This window comes from Oncorhynchus clarkii, chromosome 26 (assembly GCF_045791955.1).
Source record: "Oncorhynchus clarkii lewisi isolate Uvic-CL-2024 chromosome 26, UVic_Ocla_1.0, whole genome shotgun sequence".
Taxonomy (NCBI): domain Eukaryota; kingdom Metazoa; phylum Chordata; class Actinopteri; order Salmoniformes; family Salmonidae; genus Oncorhynchus; species Oncorhynchus clarkii.
The window spans coordinates 3,068,898-3,093,957 of record NC_092172.1 but is presented as its reverse complement, the minus strand read 5'-3'; the positions used below and the strand labels follow the sequence as shown (position 1 = coordinate 3,093,957).

General features: G+C 43.5%; 1 protein-coding gene across 2 annotated transcripts in view; it reads left to right on the top strand.

Annotated features, from left to right (window-relative positions):
- LOC139384451 (bifunctional glutamate/proline--tRNA ligase-like) overlaps positions 1 to 25,060 on the top strand; it is a 58,696-nt gene that overhangs the window by 13,790 nt on the left and 19,846 nt on the right. The window contains exons 8-26 of one of the 2 annotated variants that reach the window (XM_071129217.1): positions 2,202 to 2,394; positions 2,508 to 2,679; positions 6,336 to 6,569; positions 6,810 to 6,894; positions 7,148 to 7,207; positions 11,606 to 11,716; positions 12,102 to 12,238; positions 17,916 to 18,123; positions 18,706 to 18,818; positions 19,151 to 19,262; positions 19,574 to 19,912; positions 20,081 to 20,296; positions 20,490 to 20,708; positions 21,326 to 21,553; positions 21,835 to 22,103; positions 23,587 to 23,638; positions 24,019 to 24,228; positions 24,436 to 24,508; positions 24,751 to 24,830. In XM_071129217.1, coding sequence (XP_070985318.1) covers positions 2,202 to 2,394; positions 2,508 to 2,679; positions 6,336 to 6,569; positions 6,810 to 6,894; positions 7,148 to 7,207; positions 11,606 to 11,716; positions 12,102 to 12,238; positions 17,916 to 18,123; positions 18,706 to 18,818; positions 19,151 to 19,262; positions 19,574 to 19,912; positions 20,081 to 20,296; positions 20,490 to 20,708; positions 21,326 to 21,553; positions 21,835 to 22,103; positions 23,587 to 23,638; positions 24,019 to 24,228; positions 24,436 to 24,508; positions 24,751 to 24,830 — 3,111 coding nt within the window. The remainder of the gene's footprint in view (positions 1 to 2,201; positions 2,395 to 2,507; positions 2,680 to 6,335; positions 6,570 to 6,809; positions 6,895 to 7,147; positions 7,208 to 11,605; positions 11,717 to 12,101; positions 12,239 to 17,915; positions 18,124 to 18,705; positions 18,819 to 19,150; positions 19,263 to 19,573; positions 19,913 to 20,080; positions 20,297 to 20,489; positions 20,709 to 21,325; positions 21,554 to 21,834; positions 22,104 to 23,586; positions 23,639 to 24,018; positions 24,229 to 24,435; positions 24,509 to 24,750; positions 24,831 to 25,060) is intronic. The other variant, XM_071129218.1, reaches the window with a different exon arrangement.

The window sequence follows — 25,060 nt, the reverse complement described above, 5'->3', positions numbered from 1 at the left end:
TATTTTCTTTTGGTTAGCTAAATTGTTTCATATCAGTTATTTTCTCTTGATTTATAAACCATCAAGTGTGAAAGTACTGTCTACATGCACGTTGAAGAATTGCTTACACATTGAGGCAATACAACGAGAGAAATAAAGTACCACATTAGTTACAACGCATTTGGGAAAATCTCCATGCTGATACAGGGTGGTATTTAGGGTTGGGCGATATTACAATAGCATCGGTGATGATTGACTGTGTCGTTGATGGTGACAACATCGATGTGACAGGTGATCATTTAGTGTTTAGCCTATTTGAACTTGAATTGGTCTGCGCAGTAAAGAACGGAGTCTCATAGTGCAGGGCAGCAGACAAGGCTAATAGAAATAGGAAAATTACTATTTCAATAAATATGTTATAGGCTAGAGAACGCAAGAGTAATCTAGGCCAGACGGAGCGGAGAAATCCACCAAAGAAAATGTATTTTTTCCCCGCTGTCTGATGCATTATCAGTCGTAGGATATATCCTAAACCTAACCTAATATTTTTTTATTATAATGGGCACTCCTTAACTCTCTCTTCTCTAGCTGTTTTATAAAACGTGGCCTATATTCTCTTCTCTCTTAATTGGGCTACAGGCTACGCTTTTATTATTTTATGCATGGCTTTCTCCTGATCAAACAATGATTGTAATGGAGTTCCATCTGTTGTTTGACAAGCCTAAAAATGTAAAGTAGCCATGGGACTAATAATAAGAGAGAACAAACAATATCAATAGCCTATAGAAAAATGAAATTTCAAGTTTATTCAAGTTTATGCTTATTAAGAAAAATGATTCATGCGGCCTATAAAATCCCTCCATGTGCGAGGGTGAAAACCAAATGGCCAATAACCTATCCTCCTCCTAGGCTCTTCATAAAAGATAAGTTAACTCTTAAGGATCTGCAGATATGCATATTCTTGGTACCATTTGAAAGGAAACACTTTCAAGTTTGTGGAAACGTGAAAGGAATGTAGCAGAATATATCACAATAGATCTGGTAGGAGATGATACGATGAAATAAACAACCGATCTTTTGTAAAAAAATATTTTTTACGATCTTTGACATGCAAGAGAAAGGCCATAATGTATTATTCCAGCCCAGGTGCAATGTTTGAATGTGCAATGTTTTAGACTGATCAATGAACCATTGCATTTCTGTTCAAAATGTATCAAGACTGCCCAAATGTGCCTAATTTGTTTATTATTAACTTTTCATGTTCAAAATTGTGCACTCTCCTCAAACAATAGCATGGTATTATTTCACTGTAATAGCTTCTGTAAATTGGACAGTGCTTTTAAATAAACACGAATTTAAGCTTTCTGCCAATATCAGATATGTCTATGTCCTGGGAAAGTTTCTTGTTACTTACAACCCTCATACTAATTGCTTTAGCTCAACCGTCCCGTGGAAGGGACACCAATCCCGAAGAATTTTATAGTCTAATCCTATAGGCTATTTTCAAATCATGGCTTTGAGAGATGGAACAAACAATATTGTTTATTTACTATTATTTTATGAGGCAAATAAAGCAACTCTCTAGTTGAGTACAGTCGACTGCTTCTGCTTCCAGCCCATGATGTATAACCTAAGGCCGTTACTTATCAGACTGTCACTGCTCCATCATGTGCGCCCCACTAAGACAAACACCCTTCGTTTCATGCAGAATCTCCTCCACCAGAAAGGAATATTAAAAAAGATGTGCCGCCACTTAGCCTCTGCCCAGGCTATCGACAACGTTATGATTCATCCAGTTCATTCGTTTTGGGGTAATAGGCCGACTGGCGTCTTTAGATTAGTTTTGGGGGAGGGGTTGGCCAATAAGAGGCAATACATTCATATATCAATGCTTTCTGGGTCCATAATCACAATAGGACAAAGGTTGACATCGCCCAACCCTAGTGCTATTCTGACCTGAGATCCTTGTGCCTTACTCAAATGTTCGTACAAGTCTCCATTGACATTAATCTGAAAGTGTGCGTTTCACATGTTTATTTAAACTCGGAATTGGACTCTAATGGCATGTTTCCACCGTAAGAATTGCTTGGCCTAAAGACAGACTTTTGTGTTTCCATCTCTGAGTATAACTGGCCGGAAAAAAGACTTGGTGTGCCTTGAGGACTTTGGTTGTAATGAAACCCCTGAAAACTCTATCCCCTGTTCCCTCTGTTTTATCATAGGTGATCCTGGAGGACGTGGCCATGCTGCAGATCAAGCCTGACCAGTTCACCTACACCAGCGACCATTTCCCTCGCATCCAGGGCATGGCGGAGCAGCTGCTAAGGGAGGGCAAGGCCTACATCGACGACACACCCCCAGAACAGATGAAGGCGGCGAGGGAACAGCGCACCGAGTCCCGCCACCGCAGCAACTGTAAGGAGAATGGGAGTGGAGCAATGGCTGAATTTCACCCTCAATCCGTAGGCACTGTTAGATCTGAAACTATTTGATATGATCATCTTCACCCCTTTCTCGCTCTCCCCCAGCGGTGGAGGAGAACCTGAAGATGTGGGAGGAGATGAAGGCGGGCACGGAGTACGGCCAGACGTGCTGCATGCGGGCCAAGATTGACATGGCCTCCAACAACGGCTGCATGCGCGACCCCACCCTCTACCGCTGTAAGAATGCCCCCCACCCACGCACTGGCAGCACCTACAGGTAGGGGGACACAGCATGCTACCAACATGTTTTTTTAATGGAATTAATGCACTTTTTAAAATGATTTCACCTAATGCACTAGCAAATAAACCATTTCTGTATTTTTTATAAAGTCTTAAGGACAGGTTTTACAATACCAAAAAACTCTAATCAAATCAAACTTCATTTGTCACATGAGCTGAAAACCAGGTGTAGACCTTCCTGTGAAATGCTTACTGACATGCCTTAACCAGCAATGCAGTTCAAGAAAGAGCTAAGAAAATATTTACCAAATAAACTAAAGTAAAAAGTATCACAATAAAATAACGAGCTTATATACAGGGGGTACTTGTACCGAGTCAATGTGCAGGGGTACAGGTTAGTCGAGGTAATTTGTACATGTAGGTAGGGGTAAAGTGACTGCATAGATAATAAACAGCGAACAGCAGCAGTGTAAAAACAAATGGTGGGGGGGGTCAATGTAAATAGTCCGGTGGCCATTTGATGAATTGTTCAGCAGTCTCATGGGGATATAAGCTGATAGAGCCTTTTGGTCCTATACTTGGCGCTCCGGTACCGCTTGTCATGAGGTAGCAGATAGAACAGTTTGACTTAGGTGGCTGGAGTCTTTGACAGTTTTTAGGGCCTTCCTCTGACACCGCCTAGTATAGAGGTCCTGGATGGCAGGAAGCTTGGCCTCAGGAATGTACTGGGCCGTACGCACTACCCTCTGTAGTGCCTTGCGGTCGGAGGCTGAGCAGTTGCCATACCAGGCGGCGATGCAGCCTGTTAGGATGCTCTCGATGGTGCAGCTGTAGAACTTTCTGGGGACCCATGCCAAATATTTTCCGTCTCCTGAGGGGGAATAGGCGTTTTCGTGCCCTCTCCTCGACTGTCCTGGTGTGTTTGGACCATGCTTCAAGGAACTTGAAGCTCCCGACACGCTCCACTACAGCCCTGACAATGTTAATGGGGGCCTGTTCGACCCGCCTTTTCCTGCAGTCCACAATCGGCTCCTTTGTCTTGCTCACATTGAGGGAGAGGTTGTTGTCTCTGACCTCCCTATAGGCTGTCTCATCGTTGTCGATATTAAGGCCTACCACTGTTGTCATCAGCAAACTTAATGATGGTGTTGGAGTTGTGCTTGGCCATGCAGTCGTAGGTGAACAGGGAGTACAGGAGTGGACTAAGCATGCACCCCTGAGGGGCCCCAGTCTTGAGGATCAGCATGGCAGATGTGTTGTTTCCTCAATTACTTCCTGGGGGTGGCCCGTCAGGAAGTCCAGGTTCCAGTTGCAGAGGAAGGTGTTCAGTCCCAGGGTCCTTAGCTTATTGATGAGCTTGGAGGGCACTTTGGTGTTGAACGCTGAGCTGTAGTCAATGAATAGCATTCTCACATAGCTGTTTTTTTTGTCGTGGGAAAGGGCAGTGTGGAGTGCGATTGAGATTGTCGTCTGTGGATCTGTTGGGACGGTATGAGAATTGTGTGAGTGGGTCTAAGGCAGGTGTGCCCAACCTTCTTTGACGTGAGATCTACTTCTTCATTTGCCATCCTGATGAGATCTACCAGTCACTAAACCAACCAACAAAATGTATGAAATGCCACACACCACTGAGTATGGACCTGCTGCTATGATACCTATTTGATACCCAAATATAATGTGGACCAAAAACAACATGTTTTCCACAATTAGTGCAACTCATTTAATTTCCTACCTTAGTGTGTTTTTTGGCATTGGGTGGAGGCAAGTAGTTTTTCATAGTCTGTAGCAGCTTGCTGCAAGTCTCATGCAGGCCACAAGTTGGTCCTCAGTCATAGTAAATCTGTACTTGGATTTTATTTTCTTCATGTGAGAAAATGCAGACTCAGAGGTTGGTTGATCCAAAAAGGGCTGATAAGTTGAGAGCACATCTTGTTATGTTGGGATACTTCTCTTCTTGCAGTAGCTCCCAGAACTCTTCCTTCATCTCAGTGGCTGGCCTGAATATCAGCTGAATGTCATTTTTAATGGTGAGAAATTCCGTTTCTGCTTTAGTTGTGTCCAACTGAAAAAGTGATCCCATTTTGGAGGCAATGACTTCCACATTTATGTCTGTGACAAATGGAAAGCACATATAAGTGGCAATAGGCTCAAGTGATGCAAAGTCAGAGAAACTACTGTCAAACTCAGATAAGATACTCTGGACTTGCTCCACGTAACGTGCATTGTAAATCTGTGCTGTGTCCTTGCCCTGTCGTTCAAGTTCTGAATGCATGTGTTGACAGAAGTGCAGGTCCTTACGTTTCGGCTTTCTTGTGAGCAGTCGTAGTTTGCATTTAAATGTTCAGAGCTGATCATGTCAGTTACATGTTTTCCTTTTCCTTGCAGTTCTACATTCAATTCATTAAGCATGTAAGTTATGTCAATGAGAAATGCTCAATCCAGGAGTCACTGTGTGTCCTCTAGCTGTGCATATTCTGCATGTTTGGAAACCTTGAAACTCCTTGATTTCAGGCAACAACTCACTGAAACTCCCACAACCGTGTGCAGCAGCAGGTCTGTGTTCTCCGCTTTAGTCTCTTCTAAGTGAATAGTAAATAGACTGCTACAAATAATATAGATGAGAACTCTTGGTAGATAGTGTGGTCTACAGCTTATCTTAAGTTACTCTACCTCAGGTGAGCAATACCTCGACTTCTTTAATAGTAGACATTGTGCACCAGCTGTTATTGACAAATAGACACACCCTCGCCCCTTGTCTTATGAGACGTAGCTTGTCAGGCCTGCCGATGAGTGGAAAATCCCGTCAGCTCTATATTATCCGTGTCGTCGTTCAGCCACGACTTGGTGGGACATAAGATATTACTGTTTTTAATGTCTCGTTGGTAGGATAGTCTTGATCGTATATCATCCATTTTGTTTTCCAATGATTGCACGTTGACCAATAGAACGGATGGTATTGGAGGTTTACTCACTTGCCTATGAATTCACAGAAGGCAGCCCGACCTCTGCCCCCTTTTTCTCCGTCTTTTCTTCACGCAAATGGGCCTGTTCCCAAGAAAGCAGTATATCCTTCGCACCGGACTCGTTAATTTGTTTTTTTCCATTTCGAGGTGATTAATCGCTGTTCTGATGTCCCAAATGTATTTTCGGTCTTAAGAGACGGTAGCAGCAACATTATGTACAAAAATAAGTTACAAACAATGAGAAAAATAGCACAGGTTAGGAGCCCGTAAGATGGCAGCCATCCCCTCCGGGGGCCATTCATTGGGCGTGGGTGAAATTTTGCTGTTTTAAAGCTAACTTCCTGCAAATCTACACATTTTGCAATGTTATACTGTCAGTCACTCAAGCGCAACAAAATCAGTGGGGCACCCCATGCAACAAATTGTTGATTCTCCCCAACTGTCTAGTTTTAATTCCTTTATAGATGATCTTATAAAAAATATATAGCTCCATAATTTTTTATACATACTTTGTATGGTTTTAGTCATTTCAAGGTTACACTGAAAATTTTTGCCTGCCCACCGCTGCTGAATGAATGGAGGGGAAACACTGGTATCACTCTTGGCTCACGCCTGGTAAATATGGTATATCCTGTGCAGCCGCTCACAAAGGTGCACATACAGGGGGACAGTATAGAAGCATCATCCTTTCCAAAATAGTGACTCAACCCTCTCTCTACCCCTCCCCCAGGGTGTACCCCACATACGACTTTGCCTGCCCCATCGTTGACAGTGTGGAGGGCGTGACTCATGCGCTGCGCACAACAGAGTACCACGATCGCGACGACCAGTTCTACTGGGTGATCGAGGCGTTGCGTCTGCGCAAGCCCTACATCTGGGAGTACGCCCGGCTCAACCTCAACAACACTGTGCTCTCCAAGCGCAAGCTCACCTGGTTCGTTGACCAGGGCTATGTCGATGGCTGGTGAGTCCACTAATATCCTTTCCACACGACAGGGTGTTGGGTTCACCAGGACACACCATAGCAAAATTGTATGTAACTGTAAATGAAGACCGGTGTTCTAATTTGACAAGTACAGGAAGTACCACTCTGTTTAAAAAACAATCTCTCTGGAATAAATAGTTGCTTTTCACTGGTGAAGTAGATTTTTGAGATCCGTTGGTATAAGATAATCTTCACTATTTTCTTTCCCCTCTCCCTCAGGGACGACCCTCGCTTCCCAACTGTCAGAGGTGTCCTGCGCAGAGGAATGACCGTCGAGGGCCTCAAGCAGTTCATCGCTGCCCAGGTGTGTGTGTGTGTGTGTGTGTGTGTGTGTTTTGCTATGTACATCCCCGTTTTGAGAAATTACTGTCTAAACTGCTTTCTAGTACTCATTGGTTCCTTAGATCTTAATGAACTGTGTGTGTGTGTCTAAGAACCTTGGGGATGTTGATGTTCATCCCATCTTACTTTCAGGTTTTTAGCCTGTATCCCCCTTTTATTCCCTTGTTGATTCCTTCTTTGAAACCTTATTTTGTTTTTTCCCCCCACTCACCCAGGGTGGATCCAGGTCCGTGGTCAACATGGAATGGGACAAGATCTGGGCCTTCAACAAGAAGGTATGCATGCATGGACACTGATATTCCCATCCACATACTCCCTACATACCCATTTGGACTGATCCTGATTGAATCCTGCCCCTTGATCCTAATTAAAGCTTGCTACTTTGAAACCCACTGTAGGGGTGAAGCTGGTCACCTCACGCCATCCCATATATGAAAATCGGTGGCATGAGGGGAAAATACATTGTTGGTAGATTTGACAAGACTGTATTGTAGGTTTTTAGAAATGTTCAGTTATTGAAGGTTTTGGTTGCCCAAATTGGTTGGAGCAAAATGAAATGCTCTGAATCCCTAAGGAATCTTGTTTCACGTGCACACACATGGTTCTTTTGATAGGGTGCCTACTCACAGCTTGCATTGCTGCCTTCCTTGTGCTGCTCTTTTTCTCCTCTGCTTGACTCCTTTTCCTCCCTTCATCCCCCACTTTCCATCCTTCTGTCCAGGACATTCTACACAGGGACACCTGAAGTCAATCTTAAATGAATTATTCTTTATTGTCAACAAGCTGAAGATGTAACAGTCAAACTTGGATGCATAAAGTACTGGTCTGAAATGAGCTCCACCGGGGCAGTCCCGTTAGATCTCTTATATACTGATTACACAGACGAGCTACATTTGCATGATTTAGCTTCTTCATCATTAACGTTTCGTTCATGCATGTGACCGACTAATACCTCACGAGGCTTCTTCTCTCCAAGCTGAGACCTTGAAACGGAGAGAACCCTTTCGATTCTCAAAACAATGTTCTGGTTGTACTACCAAATTGCTTATTCTAATAGTGAGGATTCCTCTCAGGCACGATGAATCAGTCACTTGCATGAACCCAGTCGAATTGGTTATTAGAAAAGCACAAACATAAAATCTTCCTGCACATTCCCTCCTCTTCATGACGTAGCTCTGTCAGTGGCTTAAACTTAGAGTGGCCGTTTTAATGAAGAATGTACAACTTCTTCTTACCTTAACTATAAGGGTCGGTTTCATAGACCTAGATTAAGTGTAGTTCCGGACTAAAAATAATGGTCAATGGAGAATCTCCACTAAACTTTATTTTTATTCCACGAATAGACTTAAGGCCCATGGAAACCGACTCTACTGTTTGAGGAGACTCTAGGTTCCTGTCCATCATTAGCCTTTACGTTTGATTGATGTGATCATGAAACAAGTTTCTCTCAAAATAAACGTGAATGTCACCGTCCAGCATACTTTATACATAGTGGGTGTCACAAACTGATTAAAGTTCTAGAAGTATTTGGCCAATTTTTATTTGTATTTAAAAATATACAGTGCCTTGCGAAAGTATTCGGCCCCCTTGAACTTTGCGACCTTTTGCCACATTTCAGGCTTCAAACATAAAGATATAAAACTGTATTTTTTTGCGAAGAATCAACAACAAGTGGGACACAATCATGAAGTGGAACGACATTTATTGGATATTTCAAACTTTTTTAACAAATCAAAAACTGAAAAATTGGGCGTGCAAAATTATTCAGCCCCTTTACTTTCAGTGCAGCAAACTCTCTCCAGAAGTTCAGTGAGGATCTCTGAATGATCCAATGTTGGCCTAAATGACTAATGATGATAAATACAATCCACCTGTGTGTAATCAAGTCTCTGTATAAATGAACCTGCACTGTGATAGTCTCAGAGGTCCGTTAAAAGCGCAGAGAGCATCATGAAGAACAAGGAACACACCAGGCAGGTCCGAGATACTGTTGTGAAGAAATTTAAAGCCGGATTTGGATACAAAAATATTTCCCAAGCTTTAAACATCCCAAGGAGCACTGTGCAAGCGATAATATTGAAATGGAAGGAGTATCAGACCACTGCAAATCTACCAAGACCTGGCCGTCCCTCTAAACTTTCAGCTCATACAAGGAGAAGACTGATCAGAGATGCAGCCAAGAGGCCCATGATCACTCTGGATGAACTGCAGAGATCTACAGCTGAGGTGGAAGACTCTGTCCATAGGACAACAATCAGTCGTATATTGCACAAATCTGGCCTTTATGGAAGAGTGGCAAGAAGAAAGCCATTTCTTAAAGATATCCATAAAAAAGTGTTGTTTAAAGTTTGCCACAAGCCACCTGGGAGACACACCAAACATGTGGAAGAAGGTGCTCTGGTCAGATGAAACCAAAATTGAACTTTTTGGCAACAATGCAAAACGTTATGTTTGGCGTAAAAGCAACACAGCTGAACACACCATCCCCACTGTCAAACATGGTGGTGGCAGCATCATGGTTTGGGCCTGCTTTTCTTCAGCAGGGACAGGGAAGATGGTTAAAATTGATGGGAAGATGGATGGAGCCAAATACAGGACCATTCTGGAAGAAAACCTGATGGAGTCTGCAAAAGACCTGAGACTGGGAAGGAGATTTGTCTTCCAACAAGACAATGATCCAAAACATAAAGCAAAATCTACAATGAAATGGTTCAAAAATAAACATATCCAGGTGTTAGAATGGCCAAGTCAAAGTCCAGACCTGAATCCAATCGAGAATCTGTGGAAAGAACTGAAAACTGCTGTTCACAAATGCTCTCCATCCAACCTCACTGAGCTCGAGCTGTTTTGCAAGGAGGAATGGGAAAAAATTTCAGTCTCTCGATGTGCAAGACTGATAGAGACATACCCCAAGCGACTTACAGCTGTAATCGCAGCAAAAGGTGGCGCTACAAAGTATTAACTTAAGGGGGCTGAATAATTTTGCACGCCCAATTTTTCAGTTTTTGATTTGTTAAAAAAGTTTGAAATATCCAATAAATGTCGTTCCACTTCATGATTGTGTCCCACTTGTTGTTTATTCTTCACAAAAAAATACAGTTTTATATCTTTATGTTTGAAGCTTGAAATGTGGCAAAAGGTCGCCAAGTTCAAGGGGGCCGAATACTTTCGCAAGGCACTGTATATATATTATATATTAATTTTTTTGCCACAGATAATACAATTCAACCCCATCTGGGAGACTAACATTCATTGCAATCATATCCCCCTAATTTATACACTCCTTGCTACCTTTCAGAATTTCATGTAAATCTTGGCATTCCATTGTCTGTCTGCATGCAGTAACTGCCTCTTAAATTTGCGCACCTATGCGTCTGGGCTGGATGACGTCATGCAAAAGTGCTCCTCCATGGTCAGGTGGGCTAGGTGTTGTCAAGGTGCCATTTTTTTTGTGTCCAATATACAAACACCCCATTCTTCTAAACCATTAATGATTTAAACATTGCTATGTATGTCATATATTATATCTAGGGAAGACATTTATTTCCCCTCTAAGCCCATGATATTGGCAATGAGGAGGGGAGGGATGTAGTAGATGTACCCGATCCTGTCTGAACTTGTTTTACCCACTCCGAACCTCCAGTCTCTCTCTCGTTTGACATTGAACTGCATCTCACTTTCTGTTTCCAAGCTGCCAATTAGCTGTATCAAGGTACTCCTCCTCCTTCCCTCCATCTTTGTGCTTTCCATCCTGTCCCTCCCCCGTCTTCTCCAATCTGCATTTTCATTAATTCTACAACAATTTTGCTTAAATCCCACTCGGAGCAAATGTTAAGCTCATTCTGGAGTCTGACTCCTAGTCACTTCTGAGAAGAACATCCCTATAAAGTTAACTTTCTTCCCCTACCCCCATACTGCTCTCTTAGACACTCCTGTCCCATTGCTTATGTGTCCCTGATTTTCCGGCCACCTCCCATTCCCACAAGGAAAACAGTGGATTCCAGTAGTCTTCGAAAAGTGACTATTCACTTGCTTTTGGCAGACATATTTTGGAAGACTACTAGTATCTATAAACTCTGATTAGGAAAACCTTTGGTGGCACCGGCATACCTGTATATAACATGACAGCAGTGCATTGTTAGGCTCGGTTTTTACTTGGCTACAGGATGTGAAACATTCAAAGGTCCTCCTCTCCCCATGGTTATAGATGCTCCCATTTTGCCTTTAGTCTGTGTAGCTGGCAATACATACTGCAAAACTGGATCCCCCTCTACGTTCTATCCTCCATGTCGTCCCTGTACTCTGCCACCACCATCCACCCCTTCTTTTCTTCCTTCAATGGTGTGTATGGTGAAAGTATTTCTGTTCACTTGCCCAGAAAAATACTATTTTGACACTTGAGCCAAGCTGTACTGTGCTGGGTTGGGTATTTTCCTTTCACTTTGTTGTTTCCAGCATGGTTCCAACAACCATGGTAGATGCATAACCAGGCCAGCACAGTACCCCTCTGCTCTGTAGGCTCAGCTGGTTAGTGTGAAATAAGTTGAAGATGTTCCGGTCCAATTGAACTGTCCTCTGTGGACTAGTCTTCAGTCAGGATATTGAATGAGTTTTTATGTCTACACAGGAAATCATTGCAATAATGAACCTCTTCCATTTCTGTGTGTCTGTAGATTATCGACCCAGTGGCCCCCAGATACACGGCCCTGTCAGGATCCTACTCAGTCCCTGTTGTCATCCCTGAGGCAACAGAGGAGATGAAGGAGGCCGTCAAACACCCCAAGGTACCCTGATGCCAATTATTTGCACTGAAGTAGCACACTATTCCCGACAAAGTACAATACAAAAGCCAAAAGTAGTGCACTATATAGGGATTATGGTGTCATTTTGGACAAAGCCTGACAAGATAGAAGTATTGCACTCCAATCTAGTGTTCAGCAGCCAAAGTATGGCATGTAAATTACTCTGACAATGCTAAGAGTTCCCCTCACAATCAAAATACCTCAGTCGAGTTGAGTGTATATGTTGTGAATTATCAACCAACTTAATCTTTCCTAAATTAATAACCAAATTAATATAGTAAAATAAACTGCCAAATCAACCAAATATAGTCAATCAATCATACCATCTGCTACTAAACCTAGCAAATGTATTTTTTTACCCTCCCAGAACACAGAGGTGGGGATGAAAGAGGTGTGGTACGGACCCAGGGTGCTGGTGGAGGGGGCAGATGCAGAGACCTTCACAAAGGGAGAGATAGTCACCTTCATCAACTGGGGAAACATCATCATCACCCAGATCCACAAGTAAGATTGTGATCCCACCTTAAAGTTCAACTTATAAAGCATACATACAGGCTTCATAAGCACCATACAAATGCTTCTCAAATCATCTATATGAGCATGTCATACTTTAAAAATGGTCTATAAACATTATGGATGTGTATATTTCCCTTTCAATACCATTTGATAAGTATCTAGATACATGGGCTCCGATACGATAACCTAATAAATGACATTGGTTGTCACTCAACTGATAAAGCCTAATTTTGCGCAAGCCATTTTACAAATGTTTGAATGCTGAAAGTGACTCGCGGCCAACCTGTCATTGGTCAGCATGCGAAACAGTGCGCAGTTTGACTAGGCTACTGATATTGCCTGGGTTGTTCGGGATGCAAAATGACTTGTAGATCAATGACTGTCAACACAGTTACATGCTTAGTTTGACACTAAAGTAGAGGACACATCAGTTGTCACAGAAGATTAGGGATATTTTCAGAAGGTTGAAAGAAAGAAATACAAGCAACAACAACAAAGTAATGTTTCAGTTGATGTTATGACCGATGCATGCTACATTTGGATCAGTTTGGCGTCCCGTGGACCAATGCACTCATCTTAAACATTTGAACTGGGGACCGATGCCTATTGGTGAATCATTACATCCCTAATAAACAGTGCGTTATGTCAGTGGTTCTCAATCCTGGTCCTGTGGACCCATTTTTGTTTTTGCCTTGGCCCTACAGACCAACTCACCATTAAGCTTTGAATCAGATCATTTGAATCATCTGTATATATGCTAAGGCAAAAACAAAATTGTGAACCCCTTTGAGTCCCCAGGAACAGGCTTAAGAACCACTGCGTTATGTCACATTTGGCAATTACGTCAAATGAAATCTAATTTTGTCACATGCGCCGAATACAGACCTTACAGTGAATTGCTTTCTTACAAGCCCTTAACCAACAATGCTGTTAAGAAAAATACCTAAAAAAATAAATAAAAGTAACAAAGAGCAGCAATAAAACGTTTAGCGAGGCTATATACAGGGGTGACTAAGCATAGATAATAACAGAGTAGCAGCAGTGTAAAAGAGGGTGGGGAGACAATGCAAAGAGTCTGGGTAGCCATTTGATTAGATGTTCAGGAGTCTTATGGCTTGGGGGTTGAAGCTGTTTCGAAGCCTCTTGGACCTAGACTTGGTGCTCCGGTACCACTTGCCATGCGGTAGCAGAGAGAACAGTCTATGACTAGGGTGGCTGGAGTCTTTGACAATTTTTAAGGCCTTCCTCTGACACCGCCTAGTATAGAGGTCCTGGATGGCAGGAAGCTTGGCCCCAGTGATGTACTGGGCCGTACGCACTACCCTCTGTAGTGCCTTGTGCTCGGCAGTTGCCATACCAGGCAGTGATGCAACCAGTCAGGATTAGAGGTCGACCGATTAATCTGAATGGCCGATTAATTAGGGCCGATTTCAAGTTTTCATAAGAATCGGAAATCAATATTTTTGGACAGCAATTTGCCGATTTTATAAAAAATTAAATGTAATACCTTTTTTTATTTAACTAGGCAAGTCAGTTAAAAGTCTAATAAATACATGTAATATTTGTATACATTTTTTTATTTTTTATTTCACCTTATCTAACCAGGTAGGCCAGTTGAGAACAAGTTCTTATTTACAACTGCTTATTTTCAATGACGGCCTAGGAACGGTGGGTTAACTGCCTCGTTCAGGGGCAGTTAACCCATTGTTCGTTTTCACCTTGTCAGCTTGGGGGATCCAATCTTGCAACCTTACAGTTAACTTGTCCAACGCAATAACGACCTGCTTCTCTCTCGTTGCACTCCTGTTACGCGAATGCAGTAAGCCAAGGTAAGTTGCTAGCTAGCATTAAACTTATCTTATAAAAAACAATCAATCATAATCACTAGTTAACTACACATGGTTGATGATATTACTAGATATTATCTAGCGTGTTAGTTGCATATAATCTGACTGAGCATACAAGTATCTGACTGAGCGGTGGTAGGCAGAAGCAAGCGTGTAAACATTCATTCAAACAGCACTTTCGTGCATTTGCCAGCAGCTCTTCGTTGTGCGTCAAGCAATGCGCTATTTATGACTTCAAGCCTATCAACTCCCGAGATGAGGCTGGTGTAACCGAAGTGAAATGGCTAGCTAGTTAGCGCGTGCTAATTGCGTTTCAAACGTCACTCGCTCTGACCCTTCTAGTAGTTGTTCCCCTTGCTCTGCATGGGTGACGCTGCTTCGATGGTGGCTGTTGTCATTGTGTTGCTGGTTCGAGCCCAGGGAGGAGCGAGGAGAGGGACGGAAGCTATACTGTTACACTGGCAATACTAAAGTGCCTATAATAACATCCAATAGTCAAAGGTTAATGAAATACAAATGGTATAGAGGGAAATAGTCCTCTAATTCCTATAATAACTACAACCTAAAACTTCTTACCTGGGAATATTGAAGACTCATGTTAAAAGGAACCACCAGCTTTCATATGTTCTCATGTTCTGAGCAAGGAACTGAAACGTTAGCTTTCTTACATAGCACATATTGCACTTTTACTTTCTTCTCCAACACTTTTTTTTTGCATTATTTAAACCAAATTGAATTATTTATTTGAGGCTAAATAGATTTTTATTTATGTATTATATTAAGTTAAAATAAGTGTTCAGTATTGTTGTAATTGTCATTATTACAACAAAAAAAAATTGACCGATTTTTAAATCGGTATCGACTTTTTGGTCCTCCAATTATCGGTATCGGCGTTGAAAAATCATGATCGGTCGACCTCTAGTAAGGATGCTCTCTGGTGCAGCTGTAAAACCTTTTAAGGATCTGAGGACCCGTGCCAAATCTTTTCGGTCTACTGAGGGGGAATAGGTTTCGTTGTGCCCTCTTCACGACTGTCTTGGTGTGCTAGGACCATGTTAGTTGGTTGGTGATGTGGACGCTAAGGAACTTGCAGCTCTCAACTTTTCCACTACAGCCCCGTTCATGAGAATGGGGGCATGCTCGGTCCTCCATCTCCTTTGTCTTGATCACGTTGAGGGAGAGGTTGTTGTCCTGGCACCACACGTTCAGGTCTCTGACATCCCTATAGGCTGTCTCATCATTGTCGGTGATCAGGCCTACCACTGTCGTCATCAGCAAACTTAATGTTGATGTTGGAGTCGTGCCTGGCCATGCAGTCATGAGTGAACAGGAAGTACAGGAGGGGACTGAGCGCCCACCCTAGAGGGGCCCCTGTGTTGAGGATCAGTGTGGCCGATGTGTTGTTACCTACCTCACCACCTGGGGGAGGACCGTCAGGAAGTTGCAGAGGGAGGTGTTTAGTCCCAGGGTCCTTAGCTTAGTAATGAGCTTGGAGGGCACAATGGTGTTGAATGCTGAGCTGTAGTCAATAAATGGCATTCTCACATAGCTGTTCCTTTTGTCCAGGTGGGAAAGGGCAGTGTGGAGTGCAATAGAGATTGCGTCATCTGTGGATCTGTTGGGGCAGTATGCAAATTGTAGTGTGTCTAGGGTTTCTGGGATAATGGTGTTGATGTGAGCCATGACCAGCCTTTCAAAGCACTTCATGGCTACAGACTCATTATAAACCATGACATAATCCTATAGATTTGTGAAGCATTTATTTTGTGCTTGACGCTTTTTATGTATGCTATATAAAGCCTTCATAAATGGTTCTTAATTTAAAGTGGGATCGGAAGATATTTTTTAGATGTGCAGCTTTTTACAGAAGGCTATTCCAGAGGGCTTTGAATAGGCAAGTGTTCACCTAGTCCCAGGAAACAGCAGTACCAGCTAAGCAGTGAAACACTGAATTCAACTAATCAAGATCACTTGATACGTTGTGTGTGTATATTTATAAAAAAATATATATTTTATTTAATCTCAGCCCCCGTTACCGCAGGAGGCCTTTTGCCTTCTAAGTAGGCCGTCATTGTCAATAAGAATTTGTTAATAACTGACTTGCCTAGTTAAATACATTTAAAATATAATATGCTGTGGCTCTCCACATGCCCTAGCCTAGATGTTATAGCTACACCATGTAACTAATATACAGTGCCTTCATAAAATATTTAGACCCCTTGACTTATTCCACGTTTTGTTACGTTAAGGCCTTATTCAATTTTTAAATTTTTTTTATCCTGAGCATTCTTCACACAATACCCCGTAATGACAAAGCGAAAACAGGTTTTTTGCAAATTTATGAAAATAATGAAATATTGCATTTACTTAAGTATTCAGACCCTTTGCTATGAGACTTGAAATTGAGCTCAGGTGCATCTTGTTTCCATTGATCATTCTTCAATGTTTCTTCAACCTGATTGGAGTCCACCTGTAGTAGATTGAATTGATTGGACATGAGATTTGGAAAGGTGCACCTGTCTATATAAAGATCCCACGGTTGACTGCATGTCAGAGCTAAAACCAAGCCATAAGGTCAAAGGAATTGAGAGCTCCGAGACAGGATTGTGTCGACGCACAGATTTGGGGAAGGGTACCAAAGCATTTCTGCAGCGTTGAAGTTCTCCAAGAAGGAGGAGAAGGGCCTTGGTCAGGGAGGTGACCAAGATCCCCATGGTCACTCTGACAGTGCTCTAGAGTTCCTCTGTGGAGATGGTTGTCCTTCTGGAAGGTTCTCCCATCTTTGCAGCACTCCACCAATCAGGCCTTTATGGTAGAGTGGCCAGATGGAAGCCACTCCTCAGTAAAAGGCACATGACGGCCTGCTTGGAGTTTATCAAAAGGCACCTAAAGACTCTGACCATGAGGAACAAGATTCTCTGATCTGATGAAACCAAGATTGAACTCTTTGGCCTGAATGCCAAGCGTTACGTCTGGAGGAAACCTGGCACCATCTCTACAGTGAAGCATGGTGGTGACAGCATCATGCTGTGGGGGTGTTTTTCAGCGGCAGGGACTGGGAGACTAGTCAGGTTTGAGGGAAAGATGAACAAAGCAATGTACAGAGAGATCCTTGATTAAAACCTGCTCCAGAGCGCTCAGGACCTCAGGCTGGGGCAAAGGTTCACCTTCCAACAGGACAACGACCCTAAGAACACAGCCAAGACAATGCAAGAGTGGCTTCCGGACAAGTTTCTGAATGTCCTTGAGTGGCCCAGCCAGAGCCTGGACTTGAACCCGATCGAGCATTTGTGGATAGACCTGAAATTGGCTGTGCAGCAACACTCCCCATCCAACCTGACAGAGCTTGAGAAGAATGGGAGAAACTTCCCAAATACAGGTGTGCCAAGCTTGCAGCGTCATACCCAAGAAGACTTGAGGCTGTAATTGCTGCCAACGGTACCTCAACAAAGTACTGTGTAAATGGTCTGTACATACTTATTTTCTAAATTAGTAAACCTGTTTTTGCTTTATAATTAAGGGGTATTGTGTGTAGATTGAGGGTGGGGAAAAAATATTTAATACATTTTAAAATAAGGCTGAAACCTAACTGTGGAAAAAGTCAAGGGGTCTGAATACTTTCTGAAGGCACTGCATATTACCCTTCTGTCTTTCTCTCGCTCAACGTCACTGATGTGTCACATTAAAATGCATTGACTCGAAGTAAAATGTTGCCAAATGTACAATGATGGTAAAAAGACATGTCAACTTCCTAACTCCTACCCCCCCCCCCCCCCCCCCCCCCCCCCACTCTACCTCACTTGATCTCTGTGATCCAGAGATGCCAGTGGTAAGGTCACCTCCCTGGACGGAAAACTGAACCTGGAGAACAAGGACTACAAGAAGACCACCAAGATCACGTGGCTGGCCGAGACCCCCCGCGCGCCCCTGCTGCCCACCGTCTGCGTTAACTACCAGCACCTCATCACCAAGCCTGTCATAGGCAAGGAGGATGACTTCAAGGAGTACATCAACAAACAGAGCAAGGTGGGTGAGCAAGGGTGGGATGGGTCAAGTGTAGGTGTGTGTGTGAGTCAAGGGTGTTTGTCTATGCGATGTGTGTGTGTGTGTGTGTGTGTGTGTGTCGTGTGAGGGAGTGTTTTTATTTGTAAAAATGTTATGATAATAAAGTATATTCCTCCTTGGGGGATCAGGTTTTCAGCTTGACCGCCCCCAGCCTCTGGAATGACCTCCCGGACCACTTCCTTTAAAAAGTGGCCTAATGACCGTTGGAAGGCTTTAGGAAGGCTTTCTGTTGATAGCGGTGCTCCTTGGTGGTGTTATCCCTTGTAGTGTCAGTTGGCCTGTAGTTAAAAAAAAAATATATGGATTTGGTGTTTATTTTATGAACTTTTGGAATATTCTCTATAATGAAACATACTTTACCAATGTAATGTATTATTATTAAAGCACATCATTCTGAATAGAGCAGATATCATTGACCAGTATAGAGGAACACTCTTCTAATCCTTCGGAAGACTGAAAGGGTTTTCCTTTTTCTCCTCACATCCCTCTATCACATTCTCTTTCTCTTCTTCACATCTGTCTCCCATCCTTTCTTTCTGTCAGCTGGAGGAGAAGATGCTGGGAGACCCCTGTCTGAAGGACCTGAAGAAGGGTGACATCATCCAGCTGCAGAGGCGGGGCTTCTACATCTGTGACCAGCCCTATGAGCCAATCAGGTTCTATCTCCTCTACAAGATATTTGACTAGTTGATTTGACTGTGACTGTGTTTGGGCAAGTGGGAAGGATGCGTGGGTGGATGGATTGATGGTTTGATAGTTGGATGAGATAATAAATAAATAGATGGATATTCTCTAAAGGAAAAGCACAATGCCTCTTCAAAATGAACTACTACTGCATTGTTCCAGAGTGCGTCTGTATTAATACACTGTCCCTGGTAACTAGACTAGACTTGGGCCAGAGGATTGGATGGGTGCTACATTTCCTAAATGCAGAAGCACGTCGTTCCAGTGTCTGTATTACTAACGTGTCCCTGGTGTTGTCACCCAGTCCCCACAGCTGTAAGGAGAGTCCCTGTGTGCTGCTGTTCATCCCCGATGGCCACACGAAGGAGATGCCCACCGCTGGCTCCAAGGAGAAGTGCAAGGCCAACACCACCACAGTGAGTCTTAATACTTATTCCTCTATTTCCCCTCTTCTAGAGTTCTCCTTTACTGCAACAGAAAGAAAATAACTACTGGCTCATCTCAATAGTCTGAAGTGGCTTCCTCTACTTGTCTCCTCATTTATCTGCACTGATCTGAAAATATAGGATAAGTCAAATCAATATAGCTGAGGCTCACCTGGCGATGTGCTTCCACCTGATTTTTCAGAAACACCCTGTATTCTTATAGATTCATGTAAATAATTAGATTATTGTAGATTTTGTAACATTTCTGTAATATAAGGAATAAACTCCTTGTCTCCTCTTAGGTTCCCTTCCCAGCCACGTGCAAAGGCGCTCCCATCTCTGCCCCAGCTAGCGATGCCTGCGCCGTTTTCTCCGGCATCGTGGCTCAAGGTGAGAAGGTACGCGATCTGAAAACCGCCAAGGCCCCCAAGGAGAAGGTGGACAAAGTGGTAAAGGAGCTGCTGTCACTCAAGGCCCAGTTCAAGCAGCTGACTGGCCAGGACTACAAACCAGGCATGGCTCCACCCGCCAGCTCCACCACTCAGAAGGCCGCAACCCCCGCACCTTCTGCTGACTCCATCTCCTGCCCCTTTGCTTGCATCACCCAGCAGGAGGAGCTGAAGTCTGAGAAGGCTTCCAAGGTTTGAGTATATTTTTCTCGTTTATCATTTGGAAGATCACGAGTGGAAGATTAAACATTATTCATTTCATTTTTGTTTTTGATGCCTCCTTAAAATATTTTCTACCTGTAGAAAAAAAAATAGGTTTATTTTTTTAAACGCTCTCGTTTTTTCTCTCTCCCGGACCAGGTTGATGCTGTAGTCAAGCAGCTGCCGGATTTTAAAGCTGAGTTCCATCAGATCACAGGCAAGGAGTACAAGTCAGGGATGACCCCTCCTCCTGCTGCCCAAGCCAAGACTGCTCTCTCTGCCTCATCCGCCTCATCCTCTCCCTCAGGCCTATACGAACGTGTGACCGAACAGGGAGACACTGTGAGGAAGCTTAAATCTGAGAAATCAGCGAAGGTAAGGAAGACAAGTTCAGTATAATGCTTTACTTTTAGCCTGCAGGTATTGGGAATTATGCGGTTATAGTACATTGTAAGACTTGTCTCTCATCTCTATTTGCTCCAACTGTTCATAACTGTTCTCTACATTTTACCACTGATAGAACATTACATCCCTCTAACCACTGTATTTGATCAATCTCTCCACAAAGGACCAAGTTGATGCTGCGGTGAAGCAGCTCTTGGACTTGAAGGCAGAGTACAAACAGGCGACAGGTCAGGACTACAAGCCAGGAACTGCCCCAGTCCCTGCTGCTGCCCCAGTACAGAGCACCCAAGCCCCCACAGTCACATCTGGCTCAGGCGTCTATGAACATGTGACTCAGCAGGGTGACTTGGTGAGGAAGCTGAAAACCGAGAAGGCCCCCAAGGTGAGGCCAACAGGAAGGAATGATAGGCTGGCATTCATTAGGCACAAGTTGGATAAAATTATTCATAAATGAATATAGATGATGGAAATGTGTCTTCTGTATTAACCCAACCCTCCGATATACATACACACACTAGTCTGGGGAGAGAATTGACATGCCTGCTCTATTTCAACATTCTTTACAATATGAACCCATCAGAGTCTAAGCCTTGTCTAAGCCAGGGGAGGAGGTGGGGGGTTCTACTATATGGCTTTTTAAGGTCATACCAAGGATCATTTAGCTATTTGATTTTAAATTTTACGGCCCCTTGAAGTATCCCCAGAAATATATACACTCATTATTTGATAAAATTATTTTTGGTCTTACTGCTATTAGCCCATACAAAGGCATTGTATAACATATTCACTACATGGAACAACAAATAGTCCCGACAACATATCAAAAGGAAGTTTGTTCTGAAGTGTCTCTTATATCTAAGATATATATTTTTTTAAGTATCCTGATCTTTCTTATGTTTTTAACCCCATATTTTGGGCATTAACAGCTTTATTAATTCATTTACGGTAGTTTAAAAGAAAGTGACATGAACCCTTCTGTTTTTGTCCACTCCCTCTCAGGACCAGATGGACGCAGCCATCAAGCATCTGCTGTCTCTCAAAGCAGAGTACAAGCAGGTGACTGGCCAGGACTACAAACCAGGCATGGCCCCAGCCACCAGCCCTGCCCCTGTCCAGGCTAGCCCCGCCCCTGATGCCCAGTCTATCTCCTCCGTTAAGGCGCTCTTCTCCCAGGTGTCCCATCAGGGGGAGTTAGTGAGGAAGCTGAAGTCGGAGAAGGCTCCTAAGGTTAGTGAGATTTAATTTCACCTCATGTAAATCTATGCCCAAAAGAGCTGAAAACATGTTGTCCAGAACAAGCTATTCAGATGAGGAATGCTGACATTTTGGCGCATGTACAAGTTAGAATAGCTAGCTAACGTTGGCAACTGTAGCTACTTGTGCCAATGTTAAATGATAATCAGATTTAAATCTTAATATTGTTATTCAGGGATAGTCCTGATGGTTGAGTAATTAAATGCAACAGACCGCATAACACAACCAATGTATGATGGCATCCTTGTAACCAGGACCAGCTGGACAGTGCCGTGAAGCAGCTTCTGGCCCTGAAGACCCAGTACAAGGCCCTCACAGGAGAGGAGTATAAACCTGTGGCTTCCGCCGGAGCCTCGGGCGGAGAGGACAAGAACCGCAAAGACCGAGAGAACAAGTCTGAGAAACAGGGAGGTGGTAGTGGTGGAGGAGGAGGGAAGAAGCAGCCTAAAGGAGACAAAGTCAAGGAGGTCTCGTCGGGAGGCGCAGGGGGAGGAGGAGAGGGGGGTCCCAAGAAACAGACACGGTGAGAGGGTTGGATGGGTGGATGAAGGGGAGAGTGGGAAGCAGAGATGGATGAATAGAGATCATTGGTACTTTAATGGAGTGGAGATTTGAAAATGGAATGATAGATGGCAGAAATCAAGGGAGATGGTGATGAATGTAGGCTGAATGTGGATGTGGTCCTGTGTGACTCAGTTGGTAGAGCTTGTCGCTTGCAATGTCAGAGTAGTGGGTTCGATTTCCTGCTGGGGTCAGCAATACGAGAATGTGTGCACGCGTTATGATATTCTTACCTGTGTGGTTTGATCTGCTGTGCCATAGGCCCAAAACATTGCCCTTGGACAGTGCTGTACCGTCAGAGCCTTCAGAGGAAGCCTAAGAATATTTCAACTGAAAATTAAAGGTTTAAGTGATTGAAAATTACATTAGTCTTGTCGATCATGATTTGTCTCTTGTGGTCAGTGTGGTGTCTGGGGTGGGAAAGGGAAAAATAAAAAAAGGAATAGCTATCCAATCAGGGTTTTCGGTATCGGTATCTGAGGAGAAATCTTCCCCTGACCCTACCAGCAGGGCCTTGGATTGACGGCATGATTAGCCAATCCGATTTTGATATGTAGTGCCCTGTGGCTCAGTTGGCAGAGCATGGCGCTTGCAACGGCAGGGTTGTGGGTTCGGTTCCCACGGGGGACCAGTATGAAATGGTATGCACTCACTACTGTAAGTCGCTCTGGATAAGAGCGACTGCTAAATGACGACTAAAATTGAAATCATGTAAATGTAGTGCAGTGGAACAGTTTTATATTCAATGGACATGCATATTTTGTCATGGCATTTCTCGACTGTCATGTTAGTGACAACATTTTCCGTCTCTACTTAATCTCATTTCCGTACGTCGGTTGGTGTCCCCCATGGGTGCATTCCCATGGATTCAGGGCCGAGCTAGCAGACGGGTTGGTGCTAAAGTTGAGCAGTTTTCCCAGGCCCAGAGCTAGGTAGCTAGCTGGCTACAGTAGACGCTACAACATGATAGACTTTCTGTTTTCAACTTATTCATGCCTGGCTGTTGATAACTTTTCTACAATAGCATGATTTTTATCTTGGATTTAAAAGCAAAGGACGAACATCTTATGATTCACCATTTTAACTGTACCGGATGATGGATTTCTGCTGAGTGTTTGCACTGTTCTGTAGGGATGAGTTTGATTAATCGATTAGTCTGTCTAATTCATCCGTATCTATTTGAAATAGGGAATTGAAAAACACCAATTGAAGTGATATTTTCCATTGCTGGGCGAAGTGGGCATAGATTTGACTTCTCTAGATACAAAACATGGCTTTCCCTCTGCAATAGACAAGTCACCATGTCTAGTATGCATGCACAGCTCTTCCTATATTTTGGCCCCAGCAACCATCAACTAATTGATCAAATAGAAAAGGTTGTTGAACTCATCTGTAGTATACTGTGTGGTTTTCACACCTGATTTCTGTGTATTTTCCTCATTTAGACTGGGACTGGAGGCTAAGAAGGAGGAGAATCTGTCTGATTGGTACTCTCAGGTGAGTCTTTACACCTGTGCGAGTGATTATTGCCCCAGTTTTTGGACTAGCAGTCTAAACTCTACTAAAACCAGTAGTTTTGGGATTGTCACAAACCTCTCTTGGACTGAAGCCCAATTCCATTTCTACTCCTTGTACACTCCCCCTGGTGGATTTAAAAGGATGTGAAAAAGTAATTGGGAATAGGGCCTGGAGCTCGGGTGCGCACTTGCACACTTCCTGTCATTGATTTAACAATAGTGGAAAGTCCCTCCAGCCAATGATAACACCAATCTAGTGGTTTTAGATCCATTAGAGGATTGGGAAAAGGGTGGAGAATCGGAATGCAGCCATGGTATAGGGCTCAAGACAAGTGTCTACCTTCACATCTGCCCCTCCAGGTGATCACTAAGGCGGAAATGATTGAGTACTACGATGTGAGCGGCTGCTATGTGCTGCGGCCCTGGTCATACTCCATCTGGGAGTCCATCAAGGAGTTTGTTGACCGCGAGATCAAGAAGTTGGGCGTGGAGAACTGCTACTTCCCCATGTTTGTCTCACAGGCTGCCCTAGAGAAGGAGAAGTCCCACATCGCAGATTTTGCCCCTGAGGTGGGTGTTGCGATGTGTGTGTGTGTATGTGTGTGTGTGGGGGGGTTGGATGGGCGGGTGTCAGTGTTTATCTATCCCTATTGGAAATCCTGGTCCTCGCTTCTCAAGTGATGTGTGATCACCATATTTCTTGTCATACTGAAGATCCCCCTTTAAGTGATTTGACACATTTGTAGTGAACTGTGTTTGTGTGTGTGCTGCCTTCAGGTCGCCTGGGTGACGCGGTCAGGGAACACTGAGCTTGCCGAGCCCGTCGCTATCCGACCCACTAGTGAAACTGGTAAGACAAACACACCTGACCACTTCTGTCAGACTTTAAAGTTAAACTTGACACATTGAATTTCCAGATGCTTTTCACTAGGTCTCAAAGACCTACGTTGTACAGGTGTAACTTACGACACAACGTATCTATGGATATTTTCATGCAAGGCGCTTACTACTTCTACCCTCTCTATGCCGTATGTGTATTCATTTACTAATTCACACCCTGACCAATGCATCCTTCGTCTTTTCTTTTAACAGTGATGTACCCTTCCTATGCCAAATGGGTCCAGTCCCACAGAGACCTCCCCATCAAACTCAACCAGTGGTGCAACGTTGTGGTCAGTGTCCAATCCACGAATGATAATTGTCATATTCACCATCACTGTTAGGGTCAGTACAATTTCAATTTCAACCCTGTCTAGTATGTCCACTGTCTTTTTTGTCAGAACTGTTTAGGACAGTGGTCACCAACCAGTTGATCGCAAGGCATTCCCAGTCGATCACCAAACATTTCTGTTGAAAAGCCAACAATAAAGGCATGCGCTCCTTTTTTAAATGTTTTATTTGT